The following is a 26,130-nucleotide window of genomic DNA, read 5'->3' as shown; positions in this document are numbered from 1 at the left end:
ATACTGGAAACGCCATGAACAATTTTAAAAAGACCAAGAGATAAATAACAGTACACAACACACAACACACGACACGGAAAACTTATTGCTGAGTAGTACAAACACCACCAAATAATTTTTATTTGGAAAAAGGTTACTAAGATGCAACAAAAAATGTTCTCTACAATTGTTACAATTTTTGCTGATGTTTGTTAATTGTGACATTTATTGATACGAAGGGTTGGAATTAGCTATAACATTTCAATGTTTTTTTTATTATCAGCCGAAATCCCACAAATTTTACATATAAATATAAAAATACTTTATTCAGAAGCAAGACAGCATATTAAATATATATTTTTACCATGTTTATAGAATATACACATATGGCGGCGAAAGACAATAAATTCAAAAGATAAACAGAGGCGATAATACTATTGATATTAAACAACTAATCTTGGCACATCGCGAACGAAGATATGACCCGAAAATTATGTATTTTTATGTTCAAACGTCATATTAGAACCGATATTTACATAATGTATTTTCAGTATGTTCACGAAGGGTTGAAATAAACCCTACGAATTTAATGTTTTGAAATTAGCCGTATTAATTAAACGCGCGTCTGGCGTACTAAATTATAATCCTGGTACCTTTGATAACTAATTACCACCTGTTTGACATAGAAATAGATGCGATGTTACATTTAATTCCAAATAACTTATAGTGGGTATTTCCATGATGTATCACTGCACTAAAACAACGTATTTGACAAAATTTCACAAACTGTTCGGATTTTTTAAGCTTAAATGAACACTCTTATGAAGTAGTTATCAAAAGTACCAGGATTATAATTTTATACGCCAGACGCGCGTTTCGTCTTCATAAAACTCATCAGTGACGCTCAGATCAAAATAGTTACAAAAGCCAAATAAATACAAAGTTGAAGAGCATTGAGGACCCAAAATTCCAAAAAATTGTGCCAAATACGGCTAAGGTGATCTACTCCTGGGGTAAGAAAATCAACGAAGATCATTTGTTTTACCTTCCATTATGCTATTGACACAGATTCAATTAAGAACTAGCGTAGTGTAGTTTAAAGTGTTTTATACAGTCGATTTAAAGGCAATGCTTTTTCAAAAGTGACCATTGTCCTTTGATAGTAATATATGTTATGTTTATTGTTGTATGATGATGACAAACAAATATTTGGTGAGGTATGGTCGTCCAAGAGGCTCTAAAAGCTTTTCATATTTTACTTAAGTGAAGAAAATTGTGTTTATACCATATATATCAAGTATATAATGCTATGATGGCACCAATTTAGTTTGATCATGCTGAAGTATTGCCTATGATAATAATGATATAGTTGAATCTCTTGGTATGGAATTTTATCAATATCTACTGGGTTTTTCTATAGATCGCACTTAATTGCATTGTATATTGGAAAACAATATTTTTGTGAACTATCTTTTGCTACCAATAAAGGGAAGAAATAGCTGTCTTCATAAGCATTTAATACGATGACACATTCTGACTAAGACATGCGCACCAGTATTACAAATAAGAATACTGTGTTAACTTTAATTTCGTTGTTATTGTGATTGTTTCAAATTAATTAATCAGTTCCTTAGACTTTTAATCTTTTCTATATTTATAATTAAAAACTCCCTGCAATACTTGGGGTTGAAATTTATTGATCTCCCTTAGAAATCAAATTCTCCATTGACCTTTGACATATCAGTATTACAGGTTGCTAAAAAATCAAAACTAGTAATGCTTATTTTGAGCCGAAATTAGAAGTTTCAGTGCCAATTACATCAAAACGTATCGCATCGACTAAAGTTCAATACCATATCAGATGTTTAAAGGTATAGCTACAAATATATGAAATGAAAATGATATGGTAGTCCCGATTTACTTTCGATCAGTGGGAAATCAGTTTAATGAGTGATTGTAATAATGCACAAAAATAAATTTCGAATAACATTTAATTGAAACATAACATTTTGATATTGTCATATATGTCTAAAATGTATTCTTGTGCTTTAAATTTTAAAATTAGATAAAGTATAGTTCTATTGCCAAAACTGGTGCTCTAACGTTTCAAACTAAATACTTTCAAATATTAGTTCGCTGAAATGTTCCCCTCCATTTTTTATAATAGACAAATTAGCTTTTCATTTCGACAATTTGTTTCAATAATGACAAAAGTTTTTGACTATTTTGTTTTCATTTCTTCACTTTCTTCACTTGCGCATGTGTCATAATCATTAAGTTGATAGTTGTTGCTCTTGATTTGTTGAAGTCCAGGATCAACATGTTGTTTTCCAAAAGCAGTAATATTGTATTCCTCATTTCCAACGTCTGCTACATCGTATAACAATAAATCATTGTTCTCTCTAAAAACCTTGTGTGAAGCATGGTCATAGACATTGTTGTCAAATCTGTTGTCATCAGACCTAAGGAGGCTTACTGGTTCTTGATCAGACCATGGGTTTTCATATGCAGTTTTTATACCAACTGTTGCGTCAATAATACATGGGTTTCCACAATGTTCCTCTTTTACACCAACAGCCTTCTTATTTCTAAAAGTAACCAATATTACATATCATAAATATAATTGCTTTAAATGTTTTTATATCGCTATTAGCTTTGATAAAATTCAGTACATTTTGTAATTAGTTTCCTGGAATAGCCTCATTGTATATCATTATTACTTTTATGTTATTGACCGTGTCAAAGTCGGCTTTACTTTATTTTACCGAAACGCATAAATTAGCAAACTATGAAGAACTATAATATCATTGTTTGTTTATAAAATAAGCATCAGCGTTTAGCTTTGATCAATCTAGTGATTGGCTTAAAAAAAGATTAAAAATAATTCATGAAAGCCTTGGATTTGTTAGAAATTTACACATGGCCTTCGACGTGATATTCGAATTTTATCCTGAGCGCTAACGAATATCAATTTCTTCCATGAATCGTTTTGATTCTAACAGGTAAAATACTGTCATTTAAGCGAAGATAAGATTGTCATGAGTATGGCTGTTCTATGTAAGCCCATATAAGATATGAATGTGTCAATGTAGTGGGTTTTATTTTTGTTTTTAAGATTGTTTTTGTTTTATCTATGATGATGTCCTGTCTTATATGTTTATTTTGATTTGCTGTTGGGGTTTCTAATTGTGGTAATATGACAGAATATATCTTTTTTTCTTGCAGATCAAGTGATTACCTTAATTTGCAGTACACACATACCACAAAACCAATAACGAATATAACTATAACTATGACTCCTACAACAACTCCAATTGTAAGCCCTGGAAATGAAAAATCACAATAGTTTTTAAAAGTGCATATTTAACTGAGATCCGCAGACAAACCGGATATTTTTCTTGTACCTTTTCACAGATCCTGATTTATGTTTTCATCTATGTTTTCAGAACAATGTATTATTTGTCGGTTCAGCATTTGTATTTACATATTAAATATTGGTGTTATTATGTACACTTTTTTAATTTTGTATGTTACACGTCTTCTGATTAGCTAAAAAATTGTCTATTAGTTTGTCGTGTGACCGTGTCGTCATCAACGTTAATACATGATTTGCTTCTTAAAAATCAAATTTAAATCTAAATTAAAATGAATGATTGTTATATATTGGGTGTATATTCGAAATGACATACTACGCCGGTTATTCAGTGGGCAGCACATTGTTGGTGTTTTTTCTTCATAGACATACGAATATTACTGTCATTCCTTTATATATATATATTTAAACATATGTATACATTTATTAGTTTCAAATTGTTCCATTGCTGTTTTCTTCGTATAAAAAAGATTGTTCTGTCAAAGTTTTTACTGCAACAATGTAAAAACCTCCGCTGGTGGGCTGTTAAGTCTCTCATAATATCACCAACCAATTATTCAGGACCGCGGTATTAAAATACGGATATTATTGTGTTTAGATTTGATGTTTTTAAAATTCATAATTATTTTAATTAAGGAATTATGTTCATTGCGGATATTTCTACTTCCTTTTTCCGAGTGTGGCGTAAATTTAAGGTCGATTGAGGTTTTGTACGAGTTTTTGACTTTCCGTATTTTTGGCAAGGGTTTCACTGAAGAAACATTAATTTTCGAAACACGCTCTAGTGCAGTAAAACCGGTACCAAAAATGATATTACTAAATAAAATTGAGAAAGATAGTGGTGAATGTATCAAAGCGACAACAACCCGACCATAGAGCAGAGAACAGCCGAAGACCACCAATGGGTCTTCAACTAGTTCGATTTATAGCATTGTTCAATATGCTTACCATTCCAAATCTCATTCTCTGCAACCGACGTATTTTCTATAGTCCTCATTGTTGCAACATCTGATGAGGATAAACATGTGTTAAATAGAGACACAATTAACAAATTTAAGTCTGTTTTCATAGAAGCTGTTAGTTGCGGCGTTGATAGAAGTTGTTTATAGATTCTTAACTTGGATAAAATAATATACAATTTTCATAAAAAAAATTACCCATATCGTTTCCTTTTTTGCTGTTTGATTTGTAATATGATTATCAAGTGAAATCAATTAATTACAATGTACGCATATGAATTAAAACATGTTTTACATATTACTAACAACAGCAAAAGGTTACCAAAAAATAAAAAAAAAACAATACCGAACTCCAAAAAAATCAAACCAGAAAGTTCCTAATCAAATGGCAAAAGTTAAAATACATCACACGAATAGATAATAACAGTCTTGTTTCTGACTTGGTACCGGCATTTTCATATGAAGACAATGGGATTAAACCTAGTGGTATAGCTACACTGCTCACATTTATGACATTGTTTTTCCAATGATTGTGGGTTTTTTTAATTAATGTCATGATGCCTGCGGAGACATATTTTCCTTTAATATCCAATCGCATTGCTAAACAGATCAAATACAAACAAAACTCCTTTGGATCGAATGAACATGGATGTATAGAACACGACCCACATCAAAGGTTCAATTCACTTTGCACATGTCAGGTAATATGTTTTTTCCATACTATTATTATTTTCAAAACAAGCTAGGACTATATGGAATAATAAACAATAATAAGCTATAATTTTCGTCATTCAAATAAATTCCTGTAGCAGTCCAAATGGCAGCTATTGAAACATATTGACCTGACATCAAGGGTGCATTGGTCAATTGCGTGATGCGCCATTTTCTTAATACGACAAAATGTATAAAATAGGAAACCAATGATAACAGTCTCGTAGTTAAAATTCTGACAATTAAAATTGATATTTAAATGGAAAGTTTGTCGAAGAGACAACAACCGACCCAAGGGAAGACAACATCCCAAGGCAAACAATGGTTCTTTAACACAGCAAGAAAATTTCGCTCATGTAGATGGGCTTCGGCTGGTCCTAAAATAATTATGTGAACGTCACGGTCAATTCCGAAACATAAATGAATCAAAAGTGCGGCTGAGATTCGAACCTCCCCCCCCCCCCTAATACCTCTAGCCAATGTTGAATAAACATAAGCACCACTACGCATAACAAAATTCAGTTCAGTCAGAGTCTGATGTTAGTATAGGTAACACAAAGTAAAACAGCAAACATACCATATCACATATCAAACTGCAAAAAACAGCTAACCGACATCAAACGAACTGTTATTTAAAATTGTCATATAACTGACTTGGTACAGGCATTTTCTTGTGTATAAAATATACAGATTAAAACCTGTGTTTTTTAGCTAGCTGAATAAATCACTTGTGTGACATTTACATTAAATTGCATTGTATTAACAACAGTGTGTGAACAGAACAAACATACATAATAAAATAAAATGTCAAAAATAGGGGTAAAGCATTGTGGTATTATCTTAATCTATATGAAAACAAAGAAAAAACATGCATATAGACAAAGCACATCATCAAAAATGAAAGACAAGAATACAAAATTGTATCATAGTACGATAAAACAATAATGGGATATTTAATTGCCGAGCCACGTAAGAGTTGATACGAAATATTTATCAACAAGGTCTGGGTATCTTCCTATGAACTTTTTTAGAAAAAGGGCGAGATGTTATTTCGATAAATCCCTGGTTACTCAACTTTTTGCTCAGTCACTGGTGACGTTTCAAAAAGTCTGAGTAGCAACTTCAAGTTCTTGAATACCAAATGTATTGGGAAAAATATATATATGTATCCCATATGCAGGTGAAAATAGTACATTGGTTGGTGAAATTGATAATTTCAAATTCAAAATGAATGCTTATGTAAAATTCGAGTGACAAATCTGAAAATGAGACAGAACAAGCCGTGACTGTTGTTTATTAATTTCAAATTCTGTAGGATATATTATTGAAGCCCAATCAGAAAAGTTTGGATTGTTAATGAAAGCAAAATCATCAGTATATCTGCATGTGAAATTAAATAATCTGGCTTCCTTGATCTTGTTGTTTTAACAAATGTCTGAAGGAACTCCGACTCATATGTAAATCAGAAGAGGTCGGTAATAAAAGGGACACACTTCGTCCCGACTGGAATGCAGACAATTTCAACAATTAGTTTGCCAATTAGTAACCCCAGCATACTGAACCTCGGTGTAGCATTTTTACCTTATTGTTAACTTTTAACAAAATATGCCGTATGGTATCCCAAAGTATTAAATTTAAAAGCATTGCAAATAGTTATCAAAGGTACCAGGATTATAATTTAGTACGCCAGACGCGCGGTTCGTCTACATAAGACTCATCAGTGACGCTCATATCGAAATAGTTAAAACCAAACAAATACAAAGTTGAAGAGCATTGAGGATCCAAAATTCCAAAAAGTTGTGCCAAATACGGCGAAGGTAATCTATGCCTGGGATAAGAAAATCCTTAGTTTTGCAAACAGGAAATTTATAAAAATGACCACAGAATTGATATTCATGTCAACACCGAAGTGCTGACTACTTGGCTGGTGATACCCTCGGGGACGAAACATCCACCAGCAGAGGCATCTACCCAGTGGTGTAAATAGTTATCTAAACATTTCGTTTAGACGATTTTTCCATTTCACAATGGGAATGGTGGTATACAGGGTTAAAAATCAAAAGTATTGATAGAATCAAAGTCAGAGAAAGATCGATATTTTAAATTATCCAGACGTTCTTTAGACTTTTTCAGAATCCACAAATTTTAATTTATACATTTTCACAGATAATACACGAGCTTTATAAGATATGAAAGACGAATCACAAATGGCATTTAAGACTTTATCGGTCATATTTTGTTAGTGTTTCTACCTTCTACCTTTCTGTTCTGTGGAAAAGTTTGTCTCGTATACTTATTTCGTGTTGATAAGGTATTTTCTGTTTCAGATCACCTATTCTGTAGAATGTTATAGAATGATGCATGTAATAGCAATTATTGTTTATCAGATAATTGAATTTAATGAGGCTACTGGCGTATGTTGTTTTTGGATTGTGTGTTTGAACTATAAATCAAAAGTTTCCACTTACACTGTCTTACATTTTGGAACCCATCTTTCTGTTTTAAGAATTATTACGTGCAGTTTGTTCTTAAGAGTGTAAAGCACGTTATAACTTTCTCACATAGTATCTGTTTAGCTTCATACAAACATTTTGTTAAACAAAAAAATATTTTGACTTAGTCTATATTCTTAGTTTTTTTGTGCAATTTTCACCTGTGTAGTTATAATTACCGGAGTATCATCGCAAACAAACATTTTGTTGACTTTAGAGTTTTTTTAACGAAGAAACATTAGCCGTATATAAAAGTGTGACGTTCATTTTATAAATTACGAACAATCCTAGCTGTTTGTTTGCTGCCATTTTTTAAATTTAGTGCCATCCTAGATTTTCATTTGCTGACCAGTTTTCCAGTCTACCATGCCAAGAGGGAATTCAAAGAAAGGGACTCCAGCTAGAGGGCAGGGGGTAAAACGCCGAAGAATGGTCGACCTTAGGGAGAAAGAACAAGCTACAGCTAGTGTAGTTAATCCAAAATCATCTGGTGAGGCGGTTATTGATTTTAGTAGTGACCCAGGGCCCTCCCAAACGTCAATTGGGAAAGAATCGAACATATTTAACGATAACATTCAGTTTTCACAAAGCCTTCCGTGTCTTAAGGAAAGTTTGTTTGACCAAATCAGGTGTTACGTACCCATGAAACTAAAAGATAAAATTTGGAAACATGAATTTATTGACCTAAATTTGTTGATTAAACCTCCCAGAGAACTGTCAAATTTTCCTGACCATGAAGGTGATTTAGTTGTAAAAGGGGGTCACATGCGGATTGAATCTTTACCATGTCGCGCTATGCCAAATATACACACATGGACAAACGCTTTCATGATTTATATGAGTATTTGCTAGAGAAACAGAGTTTTTTGGCTCAAGAATTGCCAAAGTACATGAGAGATGTTCGTTTTGCAGCAAATTAATCACACGGTTGGAGAACATACGATGAGCAATTCAGACTCCGCTAAGCACAAATACCTTAGTCATCTTAGGCTGTCATTAACCAAGACTTATGGTCATTTATATAACAGCAACTATGGGAGATCAAGGTAAAGCAATGAAAGTAAAGTATGTTACAGTTCTCAAAGTGAGCCTCTTCATTCCTTTCGTCAGTCATCAGGCCAGCAAAATGCTAAGCCACCTAGAACATGCAATGCATACAACACAAAAGGGAAGCGGTGTAATTTTAACCTCGGCAGATTCAAATAAGGATGCTCAGCATGCGGAGGTCAACACCCAGCTTACTTTTGTAAGAGACATTAAAATGGCAAACCAGACAGACACATTTTCACTTGGTGTTTCCCCAGTTAAGGTTGAAAATTTAGAAATATATTTACATGATTATCCCCTTTTAAAAAATGCCTCGTATTTATTGTCCAGTTTCAAATTTTGTTTTTCTTTACTTTACTCAGGACCTCGTTTACCTACAGATTCCAAAAACTTAAAAAGTGCTATTGAGAGACCAGATATACTTCTTAAAAAAATAAGAAAGAAATAGATGCAGGGCGTGTTGCTGGTCCCTTTAAGTTTAGACCTATTTCTACTTTACTAATCTCGCCATTGAGATTAGTTTCAAAGGAAAAGGACGGTCAGTTTAGAGTTATTCACCACTTATCTTATCCCAAAAATTCATCCGTCAATTATTTTATTGATCAAAAGAAATGTTCAATTGTCTACTCAAATATTGATGACGCTGTCGATGTTATAAAATTATACGGAAATACGACATTAGCCAGCAAGTCCGACGTCCGCTCAGCATTTAAATTACTCCCTATCTCGCCGATTGATTTTGATCTTCTTGGTTTCAAAATTAATCAAAATTTTTATTTGGATAAAACCCTCCCTCAATTAGCTGTGGTCTATTTGACAAGTTTGCGTCATTTCTACACTGGGCGGTTTCTGTAAAAAAAATCTCAGGGCGCCATTGTACACTATCTTGACGACTTTCTATTTTTGGGAAGGGGCGGAACCAGTCAATGTGCTGACCTGCTTCATACTTTCAAGGCTATTTGCAAAGATCTGGGAATTCCTTAAGCGGATGAGAAAACAATTTCTCCCACGACTCGGCTTACATTCTTGGGTGTAGAAATTGACACTTCCGACATGACTCTCCGCTTGCATTCAGATAAGCTTGATGAATTGCTTCCAAAAACATTTCTTTGTTTTAACATGCAAGAAGGTCACGCTAAGAAAAATGCAATCCCTTTTGGTTTCATTAAACTTTGCATGTCGTGTTGTCGCGCCGGGGAGAGCTTTTTGCAGACGATTGGTTTGAATAAACCACATTACAGAATAAGAATAACTTCGAACATAAAAGACGAACTTTTGATGTGGAAATCATTTTTAATAATTTTTTAACGGTCTTACTATAATGCCAGATATATTATGGACCTCTAACAAGTCGCTCAAATTTTACACAGACAGTGCCGGGGGTCTACACTCGGTTTCGGCATATATTTTAAGGCTAGATGGGCTCACGGGTTATGACAGAGAACGTGGCATAAGCGCGGTTTATTGTCTAACATTACATTTTTAGAACTATTTGCAGTCATGGTAGCGATCATTCTATGGGGGTCTGAACTTAGGAATAAAAAGGTGTATTTTATATTGACGACGAGGGAGCAGTGCACATTATTTATAAGAAATCATCAAAATCATCGAATGTCATGATTTTAGTTAGACGTTTAGTTCTAAAAACATTACATCATAACATATTAATTAAAGCAAATCACGTCCCAGGTAAGGTCAATACTATAGCTGATGCTATTTCTCGTTGACAGTGGTCCCGTTTCCGGAACCTAGCACCAAATGCATCTCTGACACCAACTCCAATTCCGAACCAAGTATAGATTCTATAACAGAGGAATCAGCTAGACTTTTTTCCGATTCATTAGCCGGAAATACATGGAAAAGCTATTCAAGAGCGAGATATGTTCTTGATTCATTCCAACTTCTATATACACTTGGTAAAGTATGGCCAGTTCCTGTTGAACAGTTAGTACAATTCATCGCTTATTTATCACTGAAGAATTTCTCCAGCTACAGTTCGATTATACATAAGTGGCATTTCTTTTTCTCACAAGGAACGTAATCTAGAGGATACTACTAAGAATTTTGTGGTATCAAAAATGCTTGAAGGCTTACACAGAAATTACCCACAGAGAGACAATAGGGCCCCGGTAACATTACCATTATTACAACAGATTACAGACGCTCTCCCTAGTATTTGTTCATCTACTTATAAATCTTTATTATTTAAATCTTCATTTATTTTTGCATTTTTCGCTATGTTATGTGTAAGTGAATTTACGACAAAAAAAAACTAATTCTAGTACCAAGGCACTGCAATTGTCGGATGTGGTCGTGTCAGATTGTCATTAAGAAAAGTAAAACGGATCAGAGAGGTTATTCAACGTTCATTGTGATGAATAAATTCAGAGATAACGCGAGCATTTGCCGTTTGTTAACCTTGAAGAAATACTTAAATGCACGTCCTGCGGTTTCAGGCTGTAATCATTCATTTATGCATTTTGATGGGTCACCGCTAACACGTTATCAACAGTCAGCTATGCTACGAAAGTCAGATAACTAACCCTAACCTTTTGAAATCGCATTCATTTAGAATTGGAGCTGCAACAGAGGAGAGCAAACGTGGTATTAATGACGAAGCTATTAAAACATGGGAAAGGTGGTCGTCATGTGCATTTGAGCGTTACATCAGGATTCCTTGGTGAAAATAATTTCAAATTTTCAATTTCTTTATATGTACATATAGAACATAAGTAATCAACATTATAACAAACTCCTTAAATAGTTTTCGGTTTGTAGCTCATGAGCTGCAGTCATCTGTTTGGATAATGGGATCTTCTATTCCCCATTGGGCTGGCATAACAGCTGATAGCCAATCTGGGGAAAAAATTAATTTGGATAGGCTAGGAGTACAAGTTAAATGGATAACTAAATCAGGAATGGAATGGAAAGATCTGGATTCATCTTTTGAAAGCGAAATAAAAAAGTGGCCAGCCCCTAATTATTTATGTATACACCTAGGTGCAAATGTTTTGGTATCTATGAAATCAAAAGAACTAATTAATAGAGAACATCAAATGTTCAAATTTGAGTATAAAGGTTTTTTCACCTGACATCAGAATTATATGGTCAGACATTATACCAAGGCCCTATTGGCATGGAACATTAAGGCCAAAGTTAGTAGAAATATCTAGAAAAAGTCAACTGTGCCGTAAGATCGTTTATAAAGACCGAAGGCCAATATATTTCGAGTTATCCAGCTGTCAAAGCCTCGGTTGCCACCTTTCACAAGTCGGTATTGGCATTTTCCAAAATAACATTTACGCTGCCTTTGAAACTTTCGTACTCGGTGTTGTTAAAGTTTCCCACCAGATAAATGAGCGCAGAGAATGTTTGGCGGTGAATGAGGATTTATACTGAAGACCCCCATTCATTTGGCGGTTCAGGGAGAAAATTAACTTAATTTCCTAGTGTTCACTCTTGTCATCAAGAGGAATCCCCTCCACTTCTGGTATCAGAAGGGAGATGTCATCTCCGCAGTACACGTAATTCAGGTTGTTTGCATTTAAAAAGTCAGAAACTGTTGTTTTCAGAGGTCTGTGAAAACAGAGGGGGTTCTCCGTCCAGTCCACGCATGCACGTAGGATGGATGTTTTGACACTTATGTTATCATAGGGTAACCGATATGCTCTTTTCAATCCTTTGGCTATCGGTTTGTTTGTCTCCCTGGAACTGGTTAAACATTTTATCTGATGCCTATCAAATATCCACACATACATATTCTGTTCATATACTTGTTGTATTATAAGTAATAAATATTCTATATTCGTTCTACAGTTTGTATTGTCTATTTTTCAGCGCCAGTAGTCCGTTTATTAATGTATTGATGTCAAAGTAGACATTTTATAGAAGGGGCATTTTTTATTTAAAATCAGTATGATGGAAGTTAAATATAAAGCCAATTTATGCGCTTTTACATTTAGAGAAATATGATTTACCCTACAAAATTTAGAAGATTAAGTAAATGTTACAATAATTATTATTAAGTAAAAAATAATTACCCTTGAAAGAATATTCACAGAAGAAAAAAAATTCCTGTATTGCACTATCATCTCTAAGTCTTACGCCATTTTCGCTACAGCGGAAAGTCTGTCGAAAAGTATCGTTTACATCATCCCTCATTCTGTTTACTGAAAAACAATCATCTTTATTTAAAAACATTAAAAAAATATATTTCAAAACAGTAATAATTTTATCAGGAAAGAAAGTTTACGATCAAACAAATTATTTATTTTTTTGACAGAATAAATTTAACACGTTATATAATGTTCTTGAATGTATCTGTGTGTGTTAAGTTGACGTTGAAAAGAGGGACGAAAGATACCAAAGGGACAGTCAAACTCATAAATCTAAAACAAACTGACAACGCCATGGCTAAAAATGAAAAAGACAAACAGAAAAACAATAGTACACATGACACAACATAGAAAACTAAAGAATAAACAATACGAACCCCAACAAAAACTAGCGGTGATCTCAGGTGTTCCGGAAGGGTAAGCTGATCCTGCTTCACATACGGCACCCGTCGTGTTGCTTATGTGATTATAAATCTGGTAAAAAGTCTAATTCGGGAGGTCAAATTCATGAAAGGGAAGGGGATTGTAGTTACGACGTAAGGAACATATCCGATATCATTTGTGAAACGGTTATTCTTGAAGTGGAGTTTGTAGGGGTGGCGTGCTTGATTGAAATTGTCTTTTTTATCATTACAAGTTTTGGACCATATGTATGGTATCATACTTGATGTTATCTTAAGATGTACATTTGTATTGTTATAATAAGCCACGTGCAATATATTTCTATCTAAACTCATCATAGATACCAGGACTAAAATTTGTATATACGCCAGACCCGCGCGTCTACAATCACAATATTCATTGAATAAAGGATATATTTATATATACATTGTGAGGCTGATATTTAGACGAATTATATATTTTTGTTTCTTCAGTAATGCATATAATTATATATTTGAAATAAAATAAACATCAAAATAAATACTACTGTTAAAAAAGTCTAGCGCATTCATAGAAACACTTAACAACTGTTTGATAAGTCCCGTGAAAGATTAAAGCGCTGAACCTTTAATGTTCGTGTTTATTTTTATTCTGTTTAAAATATGTACATCTTAAAAAAAATTTGTAATCGACAACTCGTTAATAAATGTTTCGATATTAGTTAACGATCTTTCAAAGTACGGCGCTTCATTGTTGAGAGAAAATATATATAACACAATAAACTAATTATATAAATACGCTTAAGGGCATACGATACAATTTTGATCCTGTATTTACAAGTTCATGAAATTTTGCATATAGGCTATTTTTATCTGATTAAATCAAGTATGTAATAAAAAATATACCTTCATGTGCTACTTTTTGAGTAAAATGAAGTCTAAATTTTGTATATTTGCTCGAAATTCAGATTTGTGGCAGTTATTTCTTTTTCCGAAGAAAGACATAACTTTTTTGTTATAAATGATAAACACAAATTGTTTTTTGTTAAATAATCGGTAATTTCAGATATGCATTTTTGTATTCAGAAATAACTCATATTTATCAAATGTTCATAAATTGAGGGAAAAACGTCATTTTTTACTGCATGTTTATCAGAATTAAACAAAATCCTCTATTTACAGTTTTATAAAATTTGGGTCACATAATCTCCCTGCAAAATGAAACAAAATGTCGTTTTGAAAAATAGGGGTCCATAAACTCGTTTTCAAATTAAATCAGTTTGAATGATAAAAATCAGTCGAAAAATGCATCTTTTCCCGATATGTCGCAGTTTGACGTCGCGAAAATAACAAATAACGTTAGCAACGTCGTTACCTTCCCTGTTACTGTATAGTATGCCCTTAAAAGTATACAAAACAACAAAACAAAAACAAAACAATATTACAAAAACGCAAATCTAAATATAAATATCTATAAATGTTTCTTCATCAGTATGATCATAATGATGTAAAATGAACCATATCAATCTAATTTGATTAAACCTAAAAAAAACATTTACCGCAATACAATCTGCTTGTACAATTCTTTAATTCAAAAAAAGTTTACGCATATTTTAAAAAGTATTTACAACAATCACTGCGTGGATATGCACCAAAAAAGGAAAATATATTGCAGATATAAGCTGGTACGATACTAAAATTACACAAGTGACAAAAGTTAAGTGATAAGAATGGAGACTGCGTAGAAATACATTCACAATGCATAGAACTGTCCTACTTGCACTGTTATACATCCAAAATTTCAATGTTGACGAAGGTTAAGGTACTACTGCAGAAGTTTCGTATTTATACATCCATTGTTCGATTTTATACAAAAACGAGTGTCTTTGGGTATGGAACTGTTCTTATGACACATCGGATAGGGATGTCACCATATATAAAGATTATTTTTTTAAATTATTATCGGTATCATAAAGATAAACAGGATAGCTCTAGTCTGATAAATAAAATTGAGAAAGGAAATGGGCAATCTGTCAAAGCGACAACAACCCGACCATATATCAGACAACAGAAAAGAACGTTAAATTGCAATATATTGCATGGATCAGTGTAAATAATCAAATCACAAAAATTCTTAACAACGAGGAAAATTCAAAACGGAAAGTCCCTCTTCAAATGTCAAAATCAAAGGTTGAAACACATCAGACGAATGGATAACAATTGTGTTATTCCTTCTTTGGTACAGGCATTTTCTAAGTAGTATATGTTAAATAAAACAAGAATTTTGATAACACAAATGTCCATGACAAAGCAACATTCGTCGCCTGTATGTTTATGTACAGTGTATTGGAATTAGTATTTATCACCAAAAAATATTTCCTGAAGTTAAATGCGGATTTTTTACAAACAAGGTTTAGAAGATGTAAAAATGGTATAAAACTTAATTGTTTATTTGATGAAAATTTTGACTTCGGTTTGCTTACTCCTGGTGTACTGAGACTGATAATTATTTACGATTTAACGTTCACTTAAGATGCGGTGTGTAGCAAAGTGCCTTACAACAAATAAACTTGAATGTGTCTAATTCATTACATCACAAAACGCTTCGTAAAAGCTTAAAATCAAATAAGAAATTTGTATTCAGATATCGCAGATCAAATTCATTCGTTCATTGTGTAATCATACGTTTTTTGATTGAGTTAAGTCTGCCAATTGATATTTTATCGTATGTTTTTTCTATGTTGCGATGTTATGCTATTGTTTCAGAAAAAGGGAGAAGGTTTGGATCCATTAAAACGTTTAATCCCGCTGCAAATGTTTGCACCTGTCCTAAGTCAGGTATCTGATGTACAGTAGTTGTCGTTTGTTTATGTAATATATACGTGTTTCTCGTTTCTCGTTTTGTTTATATAGATTAGATCGTTGGTTTTCCCGTTTGAATGGTTTTACACTAGTAATTTTGGGGCCCTTTATAGCTTGTTGTTGGGTGTGAGCCAAGGCTCCGTGTTGAAGGCCGTACTTTAACCTATAATGGTTACTTTTTAAATTGTTATTTGGATGGAGAGTTGTCTCATTGGCACTCACACCACATCTTCCTATATCTAATTGAACATAAATTATGACAATTATCCACGAATTTGTTAACTTATACTTTGTATCTGTGAGACTCATTTTGAGTTCTTTTATATGTTACATACAACTGTTATTTACCGATGGTGTCGTGTTTTAATTGTTGGTTCGCTATGCTCTTCAACTTAGTACTTGTTTTGGCCTTTTTAACATTTTTTAATTCGAGCGTCACTGATGAGTTTTTAGTAGACGAAACGCACGTCTTGCGAAAATATAAACTTACAAATCCTTGAGTCGATTTCACAAAAATACGAAAATCGAAACATTAAACTATGCACACAAACCGGGCTCGCTCCACTTGGAGTTCTTGTAATTCGCTCGAAGTTTACCCTTTTTGGTATTAAAATGGAATAACGAAAATTGGTCATACAACTGTTGTATCTTATCTACCTTTTTGGAGTAGAAGCACTTTTTTTTGGTTTCCACAATTGTCTATCTTGTTTCCAGGACACTCATCCCTACAGGATCCATACACCTGTTTATGAGCAGTTTCATTGTGATTTTTGAAACAGAAGCAATGGGTAATCTACAAGTACGAAAACAAAATAAAATCAACACTTGATAAATTTCATGCGTCCGTATATAACATTATGGACATATGCATCTTATAATTGTATAAGCCAAGTATTTAACGAAATCCATATTTTGGCAATATCTGATCTCTTCAAGTTTGTATGTCGAGTAAATTTAAATTGAGAAATTTAGTAAAAAAAATATAATACCGTAACAAATATGGATGGGACTGCCTGATAAGTATTATCATCTTTAAAGACTGAAGAAAAAAAGTTGATATGCAATAATACAAGGTATTACATCTACACGTCAAAATAAACCACGTTCTTGAGTGCGATAGAAAGATTTTAATCGAACCCCAGTCAGATCAAATCAAATAATTGAAAATGTGGACGTACTGCTTCCTCGCTATAAAGCAGGTGACACCATGAATAGCTTGGAGGCAGAATAAGTCTATATTGCTAAGACAAGTTCTTTTGTTTAAGACTGTTTTGAATAACATTATCTTTTTAAAAAGAACGTTTGTCAGCAATTCAGCAGTTATTTCCTAGAATTTGTTGGTTATGTTGGATCGGATAAACCCATTTGTGATCGATTTTGTTTATGGTTACTAGGCAATTTGGTGTTAAAAGTGGAATTTTTAAATAGAATTTTTAAAAATGATTTTGAGCATTATAATTAGGCAATTGCCTCCATGACAATTCGGGCATGCTGGATCAGGAAAATACACGTTTTGCGAAATAAATGTCCTTAGATATTTTCCGTTATGCCACTGGTGCAACTTAAAATAAACCTCAGGTTTAGTCGATATGGATTTGAAAGGAATAAAAACACTGAGAAATGAACAAGGCAGCCACCAAGGATAACCATTTTGTTGCCGGGCCTAGCTTTAATTCCTATATAGATAAAACAATGATTTGCATATATTTTTAATATATAACTCGGAATCAAGCAGACAGATAAATCGTCGTATTCAATTACACGTGTTTGTCTGTCTATTTATTTATACGCCTAAAACATTAAGAAAATAACACAAATGGTTCCATTTTTTCTGCACAAGATGCACATATCTTCAACCAATGTCTCTTCACTGAAGCTATAATAAAAAATAATTGAAATCCAAAGCTTATAAAAATCATGCAGAGCTATAAACAAAAAAGGATCCAAAAATATATAGCCAAAGCCGGACAAGTAATATTTATTTGCAGCTGACATTAACTGGAAAGAGACACAAAACGAAGAAATCCTCCCTTTTAGACAACCCAACTATATGTGGTGCATTCGGGTCCTACCGGAGGCCGGAGATGTTTCTTATCCAGAAACGTCGTATCCCGACTTGTATAAGTTACACCGATGTTTAATCCTATATTTGTTTAATTGATTATTAAATGAAAAGAACGGATAGCATTTTGATTGACAATATTAAATATGATTTATAAGGGTTGTTTTTACTTGATACCCAACGTGTAACCATAATTTGGCTATGTTTATTTGCAAATTCTTATGCGAGAAATCGTGATGTGCCTAGAATTAGGTTCCTGCTATAAATTTATGTGACATACTTATCATATATACTTTATATGTGCTCTTTGCTCGGATTGTTGTCTCTTTCACAAATTCTGTTCTCAATTTTATTAGAAATAAGTTCGAATGTATCTTATTTTGTAAAAACAGATAATATTCAGATGCCTGATAATATGGAGATCTTTAAAGGCAGACGTGTTGTGTTTTATCATTAATGCATCAATGGACACGACAACATTGTTATCTAAACTCGTGGTTTCTTTTTCAAAAATCATTGTACCTACTGTTGCCTTTTTTTCTAAGTGAATTGGTCCATCAATTTATAAACTTCTTTTTAACGGGTATAATAGTTTTACTCTTTCGTTATTTATAAAAAATCTTATTTACCGTCATGCCCATGTATAGATACTGGTAATCCCTGCAATACGATGCGCAGACATACGAGCTTACATTTGCTGTCTCTTGCTTCGGGACATTACTACTGATGGAATCAAAATAAAAACAACCTGAAATGAAAAATGTCAGAAGCAGTATCAAATTATTTTATGCGACTCGACTTTGTTTGATCTTTTTTTTTTTTTTATTCTTTTGTGATATTTCTAAACGGTGCCGAGTTTTAATGCACAAATGTATAATTGAATAATAAAGACTCAATTAAATCATTCCAATTTTTATTTAAATTGGATATAATGAATCTTTTAATCATTGAACAATGGCACTTGTTTACTTGTTTACCTATATATAACTGAAAATGCTGAAACTATCTATGTCACAATCTTAAGATCAATATTGTTTTACTTTTATCGTAATAACACTAAACAAAAGGATTTTTTTCTTCAATCTTTTTATTTCTTTGTCAAAATTGTTTGGTCTTGCCGAAAGAATGAAAACTGTAATAAGTTATTATTTACCAACGTTCTTAAACCAAGGCTTTCCTACCCATGCTAAGCCAGACATTCCATTATTTTTAGCAGCTTTAACGACTTCCTTCCCGTACGGGAGTAAACGTCCTGGTAGCTGGTCACAATAAGCTACTGCCTCATCGTAAGATTTAACACCGTCAGTCCCAGAAAAGTATATTTTACCCTGGAATTCTGCATAAAGAAAATATGTTTTAATTAAATATGCATTTCTCGTATGAAGATAATAAAGATATCATTTTTTTCAACAAAACAAATGTTTTTATTAGGAGGAAATATAGACACCATCACGAATTGGTTGATATATGCGATTTGTCTTTGTCTTACTTAACAAGCGTCATTTCTTTCCACGTCTAAGATTGTGGTTTACCATCTACGTCGTCTGGTCTGCTAAGTACCGAACTCAACCTATTCAACAGTATGACTGTTTTGCCAAGTTTGAATTACCATTGCTATACGATGTGTCTCGGTATTTATACATCCAACATTCATGTATTTAGTTATGATTTTTTTTAATTGTAAGTCTGGTTGCTATTGTGTAATATCTAACCGTTTGTGTGAATGCATTCTGTTTTTCGGTACATTTCACATACGTCTATAAAACCAGGTTCAATCCACCATTTTCTACATTAGAAAATGCCTGTACCAAGTCAGGAATATGACAGTTGTTATCCATTCGTTTGATGTGTTTGGACTTTTGATTTTGATTTTTGATTTTCCTTTTTGAATTTTCCTCGGAGTTCAGTATTTTTGTGTTTTGACTTTTGTCAGTTCAGTAGTTACTTGTGATTCGTCTACAGTGTTTTTGCTTTATGTTGTGAGTTTTCAAGAGTTTTAACTGTTTGGTCTTACATGATCTTGCCTTATATTACAACTATTCAGTAATTTTTATTTTCTAAACTATGTAATAAATAAATCCAACTGTAGTATACCGCTGTTCGAAATTTATAAACCGATTGAGAGTGTTAAGACAATTAATAAGCTATTTCATTTATATTGTTTGTACCATAAAACAACTATATGCACTAGATTGTTTTATACTCAATTCTGTCTTGATTAAAATACATAAAATAACACCCTAAAACACTAGTCCAGCCCTGGCCTCAGTGACTCATTTTTTTTAATTTAAAAAAAAAAATCAAAACAAATGAGTCACTGAGGCCAGGGCTGGACTACCTAAAACACAATCCTCATGTTATATTCATGAACGTCAAAACAAATATTTTCTATTTTTAGAATTTGCCTGTGATAATATAAACGTCACAAACATTACGTTACTTATTATGGCGTTGGTACATTCGTTTGACGTACAAGTTCAAAATCATTTGTGTTGTCGTAAATTCATGGGAGGTGTTAAAATTGTTATTCTGGTTTTTTTCATGTTCGACAGTTGTAATGTACTATTATTATAATAATATTATTTATTTATGAATTTCTCTGTCCTAAATTCTTTGCGTTTATTTAGCATTTTAAGTTAAACTGTAATGTTTAAAAAAAAAAAAAGAGTCACTATTACATAGATAAACAAAACATCTAGTCGCTTCGTACTCTCCTGTGTGTGTGAGTGAGTCGTCACCAATAAAAACATACAGCAAATAATCGCTAATTTAAAAATGATATTGCGAAAAAATGAAATTTGACCAATAGATGACAAACTATAAATTTATACTGATCAGAATTGTATCCCTCGAAACATTTATAATTTAGCGTATAACTATCATATTGTAATTATTTTTGTAATATAGTGACTTTTTTTGTTAACATTGCAGTTTACCTTAGAATGCTCGTACTTCATAACGAAGAAGAGGATTGTCATTATCTTACATACACAAAAAATAATTGATTATTATTCTGAATGTTCAAAATATTCATTTTCATCATGTCTTGGACTATATAACTAGAGGCTCTAAAGAGCATGTGTCGATCACCTTTAAACGTGCCAGTAAGAAAGTTATCTTAACCCACTATACTACATTAAATTTGCCTTTGTATTGTAAGGTTTCATATAAAAAAAAATCTGTTCACATTGTAGCTCTCTGTTGTGAGCGAAGGACAATACACCAGTGACTTAACTCATTTGATGGATACAAATAGAAATACTACACAGAGTGGACGTGGCCGTGTACTTGTATGTCCCAACAACAAAAAGACACTAGGCACATTTCCAAGAGTACTCGCAGTTACTGACAGCTATTTTTAAAAAGCATGCATTTAATATAAAATAGAAGATGTGGTATGATTGCCAATGAGACAACTATCCACAAAAGACCAAAATGACACAGACATTAACAACTATAGGTCACCGTACGTCCTTCAACAATGAGCAGAGCCCATACCGCATAGTCTAAGACTAAATTATCATTCAGTACACATCTAACATCCAATTGATTTAGTGTAAAGATATCAAAAACAGTCATAGACAATTGTGCAATGCCAAGATACAGGTAACGAAAGATTGTAGATCTATGAATATGCAAATGTATATATAACAGTAATATTAATATAAAAAAGAAGATGTGGTATGATTGCCAATGAGACAACTATCCACTAAAGACCAAAATGACACAAATATTAACAATAATAGGTCACCGTACGGCCTTCAACAATGAGCAAAGCCCATACCGCATACAGTCAGCTATAAAAGACCCCGATAAAACAATGTAAAACAATTCATGCGAGAAAACTAACGGCCTTATTTATGTAAAAAAATAAACGAAAAACATATATGTAATACATAAACAAACGACAACCACTGAATTACAGGCTCCTGACTTGGGACAGGCACATACATAAATAATGTGGCGGGATTAAACATGTTATCGGGATCCCAACCATTCCCCTAACCTGGGACAGTGGTTTAACAGTACAACATAAGAACGAACTATAAAAATCATTTGAAAAAGGCTTAACTCATCAGATAGGCAAAAAATAAAGTGGACGTGGCCGTGTACGTATACATCCCGACATAATTTTTATGTCTGCTTTAGAGGTACTGATATTAAATATCAATACCAATAAAAACAATATTCAATGATCTTATTACAGTGTTGAATTGGTAACCTTTAAGAATAAGTTTATTTAAAGGATTGTTTCCGGGCACGGTAAAAATGAGGATGCACTATCCCGTTCGAAATTAGTTTTAGGTTTAGGTACAACCGAACTTTTAAAACCAAATATTTATATCTATGGAAGAATTTAGTAAAGGTTTTAAGTAAGTTGTGGTAGCGAATCCCTGGCTTAGTAATTTACCAGTAATACATAGATTACGTTCGATCGTTAAAAAAACCACGTCACAACAGAAACGGGCATATCGAACTAGTTGTGAAATATAAACACTGTATGATGGTGCTAGGCACATCACCATCCAAAAAGGGAAATTAGCATAAGGGAACGGAAAATTTTTCCTTTTGTCGTAAATATTTTGGTGTGGAGTTTGGGTAAATCTGGGAAGTATATTTAGGCAGTATATATTTAGAAAATTCTTGATTATTTAACGAATTAACATCATCAAGATAACGTGCCAACGGTAAGTGTTTATCAATTAAATACAATTTAGACGGGTCTTTACTGATTTTGGTGATTCATAACAGTACAAAAACAACTCTGCGATTAGTGCTCATTGGAAAACTTTTTTTTCAAAACGTACATAAATATTATGAAGGAGAAAATTAACAGCTTCAATCGTCTCATCACACGTCCAGTAAGTATATCTAGCATATTTACCTTTCTCATTAGAGAAGAAGGCTTTAAATGATTTGTAGCAAATATATTTACATTCAGATTTACCAAACGGCCATTCAATCAAATAGGAAAACTTTTGTTTGATAAGATTATGTGGAAGTGTAGTGTAAAGAAAAGAAAGGTAAAAACTGTTAACAAAATCAAAAGGATCATTGAAAGCACGTAATTCATCTAAAACATCCAAACAAAAATTTACACTCCAAGAAATTGTGAATTCCACTATTTTTGTTGTAGTTAAAAGCTGCGGTCACAACTTAACGGATACGTCGAACGGACGCCGAACGGATGAAAAAAGTTTTGTTGACAATTTTTTTATCCCTTCCTTGGGATTCCGTTGTTGTACTGACCATACACAACCGATTCGTAACGAGTGGCTTACGGCCACACACATGATTTGTAACGTACGAGAAATGGAAACGTACCGAACAGAACGGATGTCGAACGTACATCAAACGGATGTATATATCCGTAAAAAACGGACACTTAACGGAAGCGTACCGGATGAAACGAATGAACAAGATACGCAGAAAATTAAAGGCGGCAATATCAATACATTTAGATCACATAAACGTGACCTTAAAATAATTAAAAAGTTTCCGTGTAACTGGTTTTACTTTATGGTCTAGAATGTTTATATTTGCAACATTTAAGTTCAGTCTGGCCTAATAACAGCTGCTTGATAGTTACGACGTCCTCTAACTCCACAATCCATCACAAATAATAAGCAGTCATGCCATTCAAGAAATCTGACATACATTGTACTAATACGGCTTGGCATTTCTAACGCGAAATTTTCAATTGGCATTTATACGTTTTACGTTCGGTACGTATCCGTTAATCCTTTCGTTCATCATCCGTTTTATCCGTTATACGTCCAGTAGAAGTCCGTTGTTGGATAGGTCTAGAGGACCTACAACGGATATAAAACAAGTAACTGAAACAAAACGGACGAGTTCCGTTTAAAAAAGGACGACTATCGACGTCAAACGTACATTTATCTGTTGGACGGCCGTTCAACGTTTTGAGCATGCTTAATATTTTCAACCGGTCAGAACGGACGTCGACGGATAAAACAGATGCTGAACGGACATGAAACGGAAATGGACGTACGTCTAATGGATATGAACGGACATGGACATACGTCTAATGGATATGAACGGACTTCTGACGAACATGAACGGATGGAAAAAAGTTATCCGCCGTTCAAATATTTTCTGCGTCTTTATAATCAAATGTATATGCAGTCTGAAGGATTTCGATCAGAAGTTTCACCCTGTGTATAGAAAATATTTTTTCTGGATATTGCTTTATTTAAAGTTTTCAAGATATGATACAGCATAGACTAGGACACCGTATAAGTTGTATCGATAAAGGCCCACTGTTATAAACATACTTATTAACAAGAATCTACTTGAGGCCAAAAAGTAAAACACAAAACAAAAAAAATAATGAATACAATGATATATAAGGCAACACAGTCACTTACCGTTAAACATCCAATATAAAACAAAACTACAGAACAAAACGTTATCCATGATGTGTGGTATTTAAAAAAGAAACTATTCCCTAACACTAAAATGTACATTTTCGGAATACATGTTCAAATCCCAAGAACCGATCATTATGGAGTTTTGTTATTTAGATTCAATACCTCAATACTTAAATGTGTATTTCCGTAGTCCATGTACAACTTCCTAGTCCTCATATATGATGTATTTTACATAATTTATAAACACTGATTTCACTACACAGTGTAATTAATGTATTTTCTATACCAAAACAATACAGCGTTTAGACATTAATAAAATTAATATTATATTAAATAAAGTATGCATCACATTATACAAAATAGTAATTCATACAATTCAAAACAAATATAGAAGCATAATATAAATAGAGAATAATACATGGCAAAATCCGTATCATATGTCGTATCATCCCGAGAAATCAATATCAGCCCGAGGGCCTTTAGGCCCGAGGGATGATATTGGTCGAGGGGGATACGGCATGTGATACGGGTTTTGCCATGTATTATACGCTTTATCATATATTTCAACAGAAGAGTATTATATTATATGAACTGTTTTCTGATCCATAGCACTGGGTTACCTTCAGTTCTGCTTTTGTCTTGTTTCAAAAGCACCTAGGTTACCTTACAATCTGTTGTTATAAAAAAAAAAATTTTATTATTGTATATATTTGAGTGTTTTGTATTTTTTATAGTTGCATTTTGATTTAGTGTGCCAAAAAACATGTTGTAAAAACTTGATACTCGTGACGTCACATACAATATGAAAACTTGATGTTCGTGACGTTACATACCAAACAATGACGTCATTCAAAAAAATGACCTATTTTTAGAAAAAAAAATCTTAAGCAAAAAAATACCAAAAAAAACTGACTTTAGTTAAAAAAAAAAAAAAAAAAAAAGGTATGCGATACGGGTTTTACCATGCGATACGGGGTATGCGATACGGGTTTAGCCATGCGATACGGGGTATGCGATACAGGGTAGGTGATACAGACTGGAATAAAGAACCTTTATTAGATATACAAAATAGCTGTATTTTGTACTAAATATATGATAAATTAATATAATATAACAATTTTGATGTATGATATACAGATTCAACAATTATAATATTTTTCGGCAATACATTAATACGTTCCAAAATTATTAAGTTCTCTTATACCGGTATTACGATAAAAAGTAAAATGACAAAAATACCAACGCCGAAGAAAATTCAAAACGGACTTTCCGTTATCAAATGTTAAAATCAAAAGCTCAAACACACCAAACGAATGGATAACAACTGCCATATTCCTGACTTGGTACAGGCATATTCTTATGTAGGAGTTTAACTGCTGCTGATTTTCTCCAGTAATAAGGTTTAATATGCTTCATACGAATATTTTCATATCTAACGCATTCCAAAATGAAACGGTATTCATCCTAAACAGAATTACAGTTTTTTTTATAACATTTTATTCTGGTGTCATCTAAGTTGAACAAAGGTATACAGAAAAAATATATTAATTAACATTACATTGCGTTGTACATTTGTTGAGGGAGCACACACTGTTATATTACAACGGTATGATCAGTATGGCCATTGCACAAACAAGTGTCTGATCAGAAAGTTGATAAATCAGGGTTATGTAAACGAACGTCTTATACTTTTTCTAAAATAGGTTCATCAGAAGATACCAAGACCTTGTTTATAAATATTCCGTATCAACATCACAG

General features: G+C 32.9%; 1 protein-coding gene across 3 annotated transcripts; it reads right to left on the bottom strand.

Annotated features, from left to right (window-relative positions):
* Positions 1 to 286: 286 nt before the first annotated feature.
* LOC134706741 (uncharacterized) lies at positions 287 to 24,603 on the bottom strand. 3 transcript variants are annotated; one of them, XM_063565953.1, is made up of 8 exons: positions 24,535 to 24,603; positions 19,134 to 19,316; positions 18,610 to 18,728; positions 16,576 to 16,711; positions 12,602 to 12,730; positions 4,301 to 4,375; positions 3,218 to 3,302; positions 287 to 2,567 (listed from the first exon to the last, which is right to left on the bottom strand). In XM_063565953.1, the coding sequence occupies exons 2-8, from the start codon at positions 19,177 to 19,179 to the stop codon at positions 2,201 to 2,203; spliced, it is 957 nt and encodes a 318-aa protein (XP_063422023.1). In that variant the 5' UTR covers positions 19,180 to 19,316; positions 24,535 to 24,603; the 3' UTR covers positions 287 to 2,200. The 3 variants fall into 3 exon arrangements, with proteins under 3 accessions (XP_063422023.1, XP_063422024.1, XP_063422022.1); XM_063565954.1 differs by having other exon boundaries at positions 19,162 to 19,316; XM_063565952.1 differs by having other exon boundaries at positions 24,370 to 24,574.
* Positions 24,604 to 26,130: the final 1,527 nt, after the last annotated feature.

Source organism: Mytilus trossulus, chromosome 2, assembly GCF_036588685.1.
Source record: "Mytilus trossulus isolate FHL-02 chromosome 2, PNRI_Mtr1.1.1.hap1, whole genome shotgun sequence".
Taxonomy (NCBI): domain Eukaryota; kingdom Metazoa; phylum Mollusca; class Bivalvia; order Mytilida; family Mytilidae; genus Mytilus; species Mytilus trossulus.
The sequence above is the reverse complement of the archived record's forward strand: the minus strand, read 5'-3'. Positions and strand labels throughout refer to the sequence as shown.